The sequence below is a fragment of the Emys orbicularis genome, chromosome 7 (assembly GCF_028017835.1).
Source record: "Emys orbicularis isolate rEmyOrb1 chromosome 7, rEmyOrb1.hap1, whole genome shotgun sequence".
NCBI lineage: Eukaryota > Metazoa > Chordata > Testudines > Emydidae > Emys > Emys orbicularis.
Window position 1 is genome coordinate 92,517,827 of NC_088689.1, and position 12,478 is coordinate 92,530,304.

General features: G+C 38.7%; 1 protein-coding gene across 1 annotated transcript in view; it reads left to right on the forward strand.

Annotated features, from left to right (window-relative positions):
• The window catches only part of ATG7 (autophagy related 7), a 287,182-nt gene extending 275,104 nt beyond the window's left edge, over positions 1 to 12,078 (forward strand). The window contains exon 19 of the mRNA XM_065408358.1: positions 11,661 to 12,078. Coding sequence (XP_065264430.1) covers positions 11,661 to 11,693 — 33 coding nt within the window. The 3' untranslated portion in view covers positions 11,694 to 12,078. The remainder of the gene's footprint in view (positions 1 to 11,660) is intronic.
• The last annotated feature ends 400 nt before the right edge of the window (positions 12,079 to 12,478 follow it).

Here is a 12,478-nt window from a genome sequence, read left to right on the forward strand (position 1 = left end):
GGAGTCTCTTACCATACTTCCTATCTTTCCTACGCATTGGGGTAGTTTTCTCGTGCCCTTAATAATAGCTCTTTTAAAAAACTGCCAACTGTCCTGAACCTTTTTTTTCCCCTTAGACTTGCTTCCCACGGGATCTTATCTACCAATTATCTGAGTTTGCTAAAGTCTGCCATCTTGAAGTCCATTGTCTTTATTCTGCTGCTTTCCCTCCTACCATTCCTTAGAAGCATGAACTCTGTCATTTCTGGATCACTTTCAACCAGGCTGCCTTTCACCTTCAAATTCTCAGCCAGTTCCTCCTTATTTATCAGAATCAAATGTAGAACAGCCTCTCCCCTAGTCACTTTCTCCATCTTCTGTAATAAAAAGTTGTCTCCAATGTATTCCAAGAACTTGCTGGATAATCTGTGCCCTGCTGTATAATTTTCCCAACAGATGTCTGGGTAATTGAAGTTCCCCATCTTCACCAAGTCCTGTGGTTTGGATGATTTTATTAGTTGCTTTAAAAAAGCCTCATCAATCTGTTCTTCTTGGTTAGGTGGCCATACTATGACATCACCCTTGTTTTTTACCCCTTTTATCCTTACCCAGAGAGTTTCAACAGGACAGTCTCCCACTTCTATCTCTACTCCTCAAGATTCCCCTCTTTATTCATCCCAGGATCACATTAGTCCTTTTGGCTACAGCATTGCAGTGGGAGCTCATGTTCAGCTGATTATCCACCACAACCTCTTAATCTTTTTCAGAGTTACTGCTTCTGAGAATAGAGTCCCCCAATCCTGTAAATATAGTCTACATTTTTTATTCTATAATGTATACATTTATATTTAGCCATATTAAAATGCATATTGTTTGCTTGCATCCAGCTAACTAAGCAATCCCAATCGCTCTGTACAAGTAACCTGTCCTTTTTGTTATTTACCACTCCCTCAATTTTTGTGTTATCAGCAAGCTTTATCAATTTTATTTTTTTCCTGATCATTGATAAAATGGTTAAATATCATCGGGCCAAGAACTGATCCATATGGGACCGCACTAGAAATATACCCGCTTGATGATAATTCCCTGTTTACAATTGCACTTTGAGAATCATAGAATATCAGGGTTGGAAGGGACCTCAGGAGGTCATCAAGTCCAACCCCCTGCTCAAAGCAGGATCAATCCCCACCTAAATCCCCAAATGGCCCCCTCAAGTATTGAACTCACAACCCTGGGTTTAGCAGGCCAATGCTCAAACCACTGAGCTATCCCTCCCCCCCCCTCCTTTTTTTTTTTTTTTTTTTTTTTTTTTATAAAAAGGACCAATCCCCAGACAAATTTTTACCCCAGTTCCCTAAATGGCCCCCTCAAGGATTGAACACACAACCCTGGGTTTAGCAGGCCAATGCTCAAACCACCGAGCTATCCCTCCCCGATTGCTCTCCTTCCTCAGTATGAATCAGGAGCCCCCCTCCCCATTGTGTTTCCTCCCGGTATCCCACTTCCCCCAGGGCTTAGGTCACCGTCCCCTAGCGAACCTAGTTTAAAGCCCTCCTCACTAGGTTAGCAAGTCTGCCTGCGAAGATACTCTTCCCTCTCTTCGTTAGGTGGATCCCATCTCTTTCTAGCAATCCTTCAACCCAGAACAACATCCCATGGTCGAGGAATCCAAATCCCTCTCTCCGACACCACCTGCGTAACCACGCATTTACCTTTACAATTTGACGGTCCCTATCTGGGCCTTTTCCTTCAACAGGGAGAATGGACGAGAACACCACTTGCGCCTCAAACTCTTTTATCCTTCTTCCCAGATCCACATAGTCTGCAATGACCTGCTCAAGGTCATTCTTGGCAGTATCATTGGTGCCCACGTGGAGAAGTAGGAAGGGGTAGCGGTCCGAGGCCTTGATCAGTCTCAGCAGACACTCCGTCACATCCTGAATTCTAGCTCCAGGCAAGCAGCATACTTCTCGAGTCTCTCGGTCTGGGCGGCAGATGGATGACTCTGTCCCCCTTAGGAGGGAATCCCCGACCACCACCACCCGTCTCCTCCTCTTGGAAGTGGTGGTCGTGGAACCCCCGTCCCTAGGACAGTGCATCTCATGCCTTCTAGTCGATGGGGTCTCCTTCTGATCCCTTCCCTCAGATGGCTCTTCAAAATCATTCTCCGCAGTAGTACCTGTGCAGAGAGCCTGAAAACGGTTTCTTACTTCTATCTGAATAGGGGATACATGGCTTTTCCTCATTCTTCTTCTGGAGGTCAGCATGCTGCCAATTTTCTTCCCCGTTCTGCGCTGCCCTCTCTGATTCTTCGGCATGTTGTGCCTCCAGAACCAAATGCTGACTTCTGCCCAGAAAGTCTTCATTTTCTCTGATGCAACGCAAGGTTGATACTTGTGTCTCTAATCCTTTAACCTTCTCTTCCAATATGGAGACCAGTTTGCACTTTGTACAGACGAAGTCACTTCTATCCTCTGGGAAAAAGACAAACATGGCACATCCTATGCAGGTCACAACAGCAGATCAGCTGATGAGACTTTGGGGAAATGTGGTTGTTTATCCATAGTTTGAAAATTATTACAATATTTTTGGTCCACTCATAAAACTCAAAAACAATTTCCTATTAAAATTTCAAACTTGTTTATACATTAATCCTCAGTTGCAACTGTGGCAGTGGACTAACTTTACCAAAGGAAGGAAGGAAAATCTTTTTTAGTTATTAAAAGCTGATTTTTATGGTCTCCAGTACCATATACACCTCTACCTCGATATAACACTGTCCTCGGGAGCCAAAAAATCTTACCGCGTTATAGGTGAAACCGCGTTATGTCGAACTTGCTTTGATCCACCGGAGTGCGCAGCCCCGCCCCCCGCCCCCCCCGGAGCACTGCTCCACCGCGTTATATCCGAATTCGTGTTATATCGGGTCGCGTTATATCGGGGTAGAGGTGCAGTATCTAACAACACTTCCATGAGAAGTCTAATGAGTGCTGGAAGATAAGCAGCCCTGTAACAGGAGCAATCATATATGTATAGTTACAAGCGAGGAGCTATTTATGTAAATTAAGTTCTGTAACTCACAGGAAAAAACCCTAACACACATCTTACAATATACACAATTTTTGTTTAGTCTTGCCTTGCATACAGTCATATCAAATATAAGACTACCTGGAGTCAATCTAAAAATAATATTTACATTTAATAATCATGTAAACACAGACCTAGCAGGCAGACAGTTTTTAATCCATTTAATGAGTCCCATGTTAATTTTATATCATTTTAGTTTTTCAATGAAAATATTCTGTGGTACCAAGTCAAATATCTTACAAAAGTTGAAGTATATTACATCAACACTGTAACCTTTATTTACCAAATTTATAATCTCATCCAAAAAAATCAAGTTAGTTTGACAGGATCTATTTTCCATAAACCCACCCACAAACACCCTTCCTCCCCGACCCTGAAAAAAAATCATGGAACTGATAGGATCTTTGCCTCCATCACATTGTTCACCCTGCTTGTGTATTCTATCCCTTTCCTACCCTGTGTCTGTCTTGTCTGTTTAGATTGTAAGCTCTTCGAGGCAGGGACTGTCTATTGCTCTGTGTTTATACAGTGCCTAACACAGTGGAGCCCAACGCTTGGTCGGCCCTTAGGCACTACCATAATAAACATGATTAATAATAATAATAATAATTGAATGAGGGTGGTTTCCTGAATCAGGGCCTATAGTTTGTTGTATCTGAAGTTTGAGTAAAGTTGTGTGCTCTTATGTGATACTCAAGCATTACATTTAATACTAGGCTGAATTTCAGCCTTAACATTCAGTTCAATGGGTTTTTTTTATTCTTTAACATGTTTGTAACGTGCACATATATGTATAATACTATACATATTATACCTTTAACATTTGTATTTATAGATATATATTTATGTGTATGTGTTTATATTACATTTTCCTAAGCAGTGAGTGCATTATATGCATTGAAATAGCTACTTTGACATTCAGATGATCATTTTCATGAGCAGTCACAGTAATACATGCGCGCGCACACAAAATCTGTACGGACAGGCTTGTATTCTTCCAACTCTGCCTATAAGGCCATAACTAGCTATATATATTTGCACTATATATTTTAATCACATCAGATAAAAGTCACTACATATTTCCACCCATGTACACACACAAAAAACCCACCTAATACTTTTGTATCTGTTCTCACAGAAATGAAGTTACAGGTACCTTTGTTGAGAGAAGGAAATGACAAGTACTTATTGTCCCTTTAATGTTTTGAAATTGTTTTGAATCAGTGGCTGAGAAATGAATGAACAGTTAACCTGATACATTGGGGGTTTCCCCCCTTCCTGTTATGCAGGAAAATAATACTTGTCATTTCAAGAAAACAAGTGTGGAAATGCTTCTCTAATCTTGAATAGACTTAATTTGCATCTGAAACTTAAGAACCCCTAAAGTGAAGTTTAAACGTAATATAGGTACTTGAACATAACAGGTGCATTCAGATAATCTCTTCAGATCTGTACACACTGGATAAGTTTGACAGCTGGTTCATTATTTGCCTATTTTATTACCTCCCCTGTCATTACCTATAGCTTCACTTAGATTGATTCACCCAGGTGTGCGGTAGAAGAAAGGGAGCTCAAAGCAAAACCCAAATTCACAGCTTTTATTGGACATAAGGTGCAAGGCATAACAAACAGTCATTTAGACACTCCTCTTTTACATCCTTTCTCTTTCTAAAATGCTGCTCTTAAAAAAGTCACAATAAACTAGCTCCTTTCTTCTTGCCCATCAATGAAGGGAATGTAGCTGTTTGCTTTTAGCATTTTAAAAAAAATACATTGAATTTGAATTTTTAAAAGGCTAGTAATAATTCATTTGCTTTTTTCACAATATTTGGATTTCCATCTAGTTAAAGCACATTTTCATGGGAAGATCTGTTGCTATTAACTAAGAGCATATGACATTTATAACTTTGCTGTCAGGATTGATGTTTATGTAATTCAGGTCTAAACATAATATAATGCTGCTTTCCCTCTAGAGGGATATTTTGCCATTACAGCTTGACATGCCCAGCTAATGTGCATTTTCCAGCTTGCTGTCATTTAGTTGAATTTTAAAATGTTGCTATTCATTTTTGTATAAAATTATCCTTCTTCTCTTCTAGTTCACCACTTGCCCCTACATGTACAATTTCATTAGAGATAACTTTGACCCAAGCAGGCCACTCCATTCTTCTGTAACCCTCAAAAATCAGGCTGTGACCATCTTAGAAGCTTTTCACTGAGAATATATACACCAGCCTAAGTGTCGACATGCAGATCAAGATCCATATTATGCTGAATGATTCTTGCACTGTTCTTTTGTTTTTTGTGCTTTCTCTCTGCAAGCTTTAACTTAGTGTTGAGCTACTTTATTATTGTCTCATCATTCCTCCTGTTGTGCACATCATCTTCCTTTCCACTCATTTCCCCAGATTCCTTACAAAGATGAAGCTGTATAATTGTCTAGCCTAACATATTGGGCTAATCTGGGCCTGACGAGCTTGCTCCACCTTTGAATTATGAGCTGCCTTGAAGTTTGCTTAATTGTTCCCCCCCACACACACACACCAAATCCCCGCCAAATTTTTTTGTTGGTGTGTTTATTCTTTTAAAAACCTAGCTGTGAAAGATACTCTAGTGAATCATAGTGGAGCAATATCTGGCAGCAAGCAGGAGACTAGTCATAGCAGCAGAGCATCTTAGTATAGGACAAAATTCTGACTGGTTCCTGCACAAAGAGCTCCTCCCACAGTCTGCTCAGGGGCTGGCCAGAATTTTGTAATGCCATGATCCAGACAGAGGGTATTCTTCTGGACTAAGTGATCTGTCCCTGCTGTATATAAAGCCTATTCTTTTGGGAGTAAGATATTACCATCCTTCTCAAAAATATTGTGTCTCAATCCAGGATGTTTGCATAATGGTTTAATATCTGTAAAACTCAATTCGGGTCTTTTGCAAACATTTTCAAAACTTCTAGAAAGAATCTTATTTAGGTAGGAAGATATGTAATCATCTATTTAAATGTAATTCTTTCATATTCTCCACCCTTTCATCTCACTGGTTTCTAAGAGCATGGTTTGTGGAGAGATTACAATTAGGAAATATTACCCTCTCTAATTGAGTGTAGTTGGATGCATTCTACAAATAAGAAATGTTACTATGGTACTCTGCATTAAAGCATTGTAGATATGTAAAGTTGGGCACATGTCCAGATAATACCATCCAATGTCCTTCCTATTACTACGTCATAAGATTTTATACTTTCTAGCTTTCCATTGAAGACATCTATTTGCCAACAACATGTGGAAGACAGTGTCCTCCACCACAACGGCAGAAAAAATAAACTGAAATGTAGTTGTGATTATTTTTATTTGTATTGTGGTAGAGCTTAGAGGCCCCATGTACTAGGCACTCTATAAATATACAACTAAAAGTCCCTGCCCCATAGAGCTTATGGTCCTAACAGAATATCAGTTGGTATTTCAGCTTACCAGGATGAGATAAGAAATTCAAAATCCTCACCCCTAGGAAAGTTGTAAATGCCGCTGTATTCTTTAAGAAGCAGTGGTAGGATGTCAGGTCTTAGATCCTGAGTTATTTTTTATTTTTACCAGTTTCCAAAAGAAATCGCTTCTACTGCTCTTAAAACACAACTTGGGGGCAGGTGGTGTTAACTGAGCAAATAGTTTGTAGCATAGAATACAACTTAAGGTTCTTTTAAAATGTACATTTTAGAACCTTGTATAGAAGATTTAAGATAAAATAAAGTATAGTTTAGAAAATTCAGTATCTAGCTTTACCTGAAAGTAACTAGGAAATAAAACATTAAGGCTGAGCAAGGTGACTGGAAAGGTAATGGGATAGGGAGGCTTTCACCTCTAAAGTACCAGTTAAAATCCACCCTAGGTCAGGAGCGATTAATAAAGATTGCCACCTAACAGCTATCCAGAGGCCTGTCTGAAATGAGTCAGGCGTTTCAGTCGATTTCCTAAAGGAGATATGTCTAGATCATAAAAATCTCCAGTACAACTGGCACCCTTGCCATCCACTCTCAGTAAAGAGGTCAAGAAAGTATATAGGGCAAACTTACTTGGAGACAGTGAATAAGGATGTTTCAGAGTGGTAGCCATGTTAGTCTGTATCACCAAAACAATGAGGAGTACTTGTGTCATCTTAGAGACTAGCAAATTTATTTGGGCATAAGCTTTCATGGGCTAAAACCCATTTCATCAGATGCATGGAGTGAAAAATACAGTAGGAAGATATATATACAGAGTACATGAAAAGCTGGGGGTTGCCTTACCAATTCTAACGAGACAATTCAATTAAAGTGGACTATCATCAGCAGGAGGAAAAATCACTTTTGTAGTGGTAATCAGGGTGGCCCATTTCAAACAGTTGACAAGAAGGTGTGAGTAACAGTAGGGGGGGAAATTAGCATGGGGAAATAATTCTTAGTTTGTGTAATGAGATCACTTGATCATTACCTGTTAGGTTCACTCCCTCTGAGGCACCTGGCATTGGCCACTGTTGGCAGACAGGATACTGGGCTAAATGGACCATTGGTCTGACCCAATGTGGCCATTCTTAAGTTCTCACCCGCACTGTTCAGAACAGAAATGAGATACACAGCTAGCACAGTGAGGGGAAGCTGGATAGCACCATGATATATTTATTTTGTGAATAAAGAAAACTTTTGTAGCATTCAGTCTGGCTTCCTTCACTATGTTTGTTTAAAAGAAAATTGTGGACACCCTGTCCTCAACTCATCCCACTGTGCAATCTATAAATGTGTTTAGTATCTTTCTTTAACACACAGAAGAGTGAGGGTTAAAATCTGTCCTTGTTGCTATTACAAAGTTTGAAAAACTCAAAATGGGGTTAGTTGAGGATGGAATATCAGCCTGAACTTTGAATTTCTTGCCTTTTGTCAGCTTGATTCGTACCATAAATTCTATTTAAAGATAATTCTTTCATATTTATTTTCCACATCCTTGACCCTGAATGGTGAGCTGGACATTTGTATTTTCATTGGCAAACTCTAAGTCGCTCATCAACTCTTTTTTCCTTTTGTAAACATACTGTTCTTTCAGCATTTTCCAGAAGGATTTTTATACCACCATTTTGCAACCACTTTTAGGAATTGAGAAAATCTTACCATTTAAAGTATGTGTTTTACAGAGAGCTGTGTGTAGACATTCCTTGGTCGAGATTTTGGTGTGGCTTTGTCAGTAAATATCCAAATTCTAGAAAAGTCATATTTTGCAGGGATAGGTTTTATGGAAATTATATGTAAATATCAATTACAGTCTGTCTGAAAATGTAGTTGTTTTTATTTATTATTTGTATTGTAGTAGTGCTTCAGGGCCAACCAAGAACAGGACCCTGTTGTGCTAGGCACTGTAAAAATATACTGATAGTCTGTGCCCTGAAGAGTTTACAGTCTAAAAAAATGTTGGCATCTTGCGCTTCTGTTGGCATATGTTTTTCCATCAGTCAGGATGTAAAAGAAGAGAATAATCTTGTGGCCAGCCTAATGTCAACACACAGCACTTCCAGGCAGATAACCTGTGCCTGATACTCGATAGAGACAGCTAAGAAAGAGAAGATCACTACGGTGATGCTCATAGTTCCTAGATTCACTTATTATGGTGGGCTAACCTTTTGAGGTCCAAGGCCTATGCCTTGGAAATGCCAATCTTATTCTTGTAGTCAGAAGAACCTGACATGGTAGTCAGTCCATGGCATTTAGCTGGGACATGCATGGAATGGTCTAAGTTTTAGACGAATTTCTAGCACACTTAAGGGTAAAATTAATATCATGACAGCCTGTCAGTAAAGCCAAAGACCACCTGCTAGGTAGTCTTGCTACGTTCCTTAAAGTCCTGCTTTAAGGTCTGATTCCTATAGGACCAAATTCATTCTCTGATATAACTCTTTTAAATTAAATGGAATTCATTTGACTCAGTCACTGTAAATGGTAATCAGACAGGGAGAAATACATAAAATCTACAGTTTACATTCAAAGAGTAAGGATTTGGAGAGGAAATTTTTTTTTTTTTTTGGAGTATAAATTATTCTTACTCCATTGCAAACTAATTTACTTTTCATAAAAATGGCCATACTGGGTCAGACAAATGGTACATTCATTCAGCCCAGTATCTTGTTTTCTGACAGTAGCCAATGCCAGGTGAGTCAGAGGAAATGAACAGAACAGGCAATCATCGAGTGATCCTACTCATCTACTCCCAGCTTCTGGCAGTCAGAGGCTGGGGACACCCAGAGCATGGGGTAGCCATTGATGGACCTGTCCTTCATGAACTAATCTAGTTCTTTTTTGAACCCCATTATAGTTTTGGCCTTCACAATATCCCCTGGCAACAAATTCCACAGGGTGACTGTGCTTTGTATGAAGTTCCTTTTGTTTGTTTGCTTTAAACCTGCTGCCTATTAATTTCATTGGGTGACTCCTGGTTCTTGTGTTACGTGAAGGAGTAAATAACACTTCTTTATTCCCATCCTCCACACCAGTCACGATTTTATGGACCTCTATCATATCCCCTCTTAATCGTGTCTTTTCCAAGCTGAAAACTCAGTGTTTTTAATATCTCCTCATACAGAAGCTGTTCCATACCCCTAATCATCTTTGCTGCCCTTCTCTGTATCTTTTCAAATTCTAATATATCTTTTTTGAGATGGGGTGATCAGAACTGCATGCAGTATTCAAGTTGAGGGCATATCAAGGATTTATATAGTGGCATTATGATATTGTCTGTTTTATTATCTATCCTTTTCCTTAATGGTTCCTAACATTCAGTTAGTTTTTTGACTGCCACTGCACATTGAGCGGATGTTTTTCATCTGCTGTTTTGTTGTCCAGTCACTCAGTTTTGTGAGATTCCTTTGTAACTCTTCGCAGTCTGCCTTTGGACTTAACTATCTTGAGTAATTTTGTATTGTCTGCAAATTTTACCACCTCACTGTTTACCCCGTTTTCCAGATCATTTATGAATATGTTCAGCAGCACTGGTGACAGTAAAGATCCTGGGGGACACTACTATTTACTTCTCTCCATTCTGAAACCTAATCATTTATTCCTTCTGTGTGTTTTCTGTCTTTTCACCAGTTACTGATCCATGAGAGGACCTTCCTTCTTAGCTCAGGGTTCTCAAACTTTTGTCCTGGTGACCCCTTTCACATAGCAAGCCTCTAAGTGCGACACCCCCCCTTTATAAATTAAAAACACTTTTTTATATATTTAACACCATTATAGATGCTGGAGGCAAAGCAGAGTTTAGGGTGGAAGCTGACAGCTCATGACCCCACATGTAATAACCTTGCAACCCCTCTGAGGGGTCGCGACCCCCAGTTTGAGAACCCCTGCCTTAGCTCTTTATGTTTTCACATCTCTAATTGCAACTTTTTGGGGGGGAAGGGGAAGGAGAATGGTTATTTAGTATAGCAGACTTATTTTACAACTACAAAAATTCAAACATAAGTTAGTGGCCTTTACAGTAAACCTTAGCCCAGACCTATGGTACCTTCCACTATTACTGCATACTCTGTTGTGGGGTTTCCCTTTCGATTATTCCATTTTGTTATTTGGAACTCTGTGAATGTTTCAGAAAGAATGCAAAGATTTTGAACGTATGGGTATAAAGTCTGGGGCAACCACTCACTGAGCCTCCAGAATAAATGGTAATAAAACCTGCTAAATGCACCTGCATTTCCATGAAAGAACAGACATGTCTCTGGTGTGCACTTACTGTATGTACACAGGCGCGATTGCAAATTTTTGCATTTTTTAAAATGTGTCACTCTATTTCCTGACAACTGATTGAAAATACAGAACTTACCTTCAATTTGTATGGCCTCTAGGACTCCAGGTTCCATGGGGATTCTGTGAATACGTTAACCTTGTTTTCCAGGTTGGGTTTCCAGGATATGTCTTGGTCATAACCCAAAACCAAAGTAAATATATAATTACATCTTGCTGCATAAAATATGTTTTTCAGTAAATTATTGAATGGTTAATAGAACTTTTTTTAAAATGAGGGGAAAAAACAAATTCACACATATATATTCAGCTTGAATTAAATTTACTGCTCTTTGTGGGTCATACTATTGATTATTCTCAAATATTTGGGTGGCCACTGATTCTTCCGGATGATGATCACAAATTCCTAAAGTTTTATATTGAATATGTATTATTTATTATGCATCATTTGTTATTTTCCTGGTAACAATTTGTCAAGCAATCAGCAAGCAGAAACAATACCAAGTTACCAGCCACACACCACACATAATGAATAGCAAACAGCCAAAGGAATAGCTCAGAAACAACCAATGAAAATTATTCATTCAGACTATTATAGGAATAAGTACAAGTGCCAAAATGTGTGTGCAACTAAAGAGATTGGTTTGCAAATGATTACTGATCCAAACAACCTTGACTCCACTGAGCTGTTAGTTTCATTAATACTATTCAACCACCTCTAGAGTGGATGGTCCATAAATGAAATGTATTCTTCCTCTTAAATTGGATTAGGGGTTTTATAAGGTATTTTGAAAGCATATTTGAGATACTGAGTGAAATGTCGCTTGTTTTCTCATTACAGATTTGGGACATGAGTGATGATGAAACAGTCTGAAAGCCAAATGAATGAAGTGGAAGATGACCTGCTTTAGGCTTCAGTGATGTCTTTTATCCGTCATTTGACAAGTTAATGATTGCTTACACATTTTGACTTACAAATATAAACAAATATAATCTACATCTGTGCTATGAATGGGACATTATCTTGAACTAAAATAATAGTTCTACTGTGGATGTAATTCTCCCCTGCTTTTCATTTTTATCCTATGCATGAGATAGCACTCTTGCTAGAGCAATGTGTTTGTTTAAATCCACTTTCTATTTTTTTTTTCTATTTCTAAACATAGCTTACATATAAAATATGCCACTTTAAATAGCCTTTGGTGTTTTCATTTGTCCCAGTTTTCATTTTACTTGTCAATAGATATGCCTAAATATCATTGTATTTTTCATGTTTCAATGATTTGTCGCATTTTATAACTATTTAATATTCAGGCTATAAGAAAATTCCCCTATAGATGGAAATTAAATCACATTGTTATTTAAGGGAGTGGGAAAAAGGTAACCAAACATCCACCTACACATTTTTACTGTGTTAGATCATGTTGTAACATGCTAGCACCCCTCCTTATTATAATGCAGTTGGTCTTGCCTGTGCAGATGGGAACAGACAAAGCTTCAGAATCTTATTAGAGTCCTGTAAAAGACTTGAGCTGTAGCATGATTCCACACTGGATAAAGCATCATTTGACATTGCCTACCTAGTGAAGACCAAACTGTGTTTATATCCTGATTGAGGGCTATGATGCTTATAGCAAGATCCATTACACAGTAAAAATT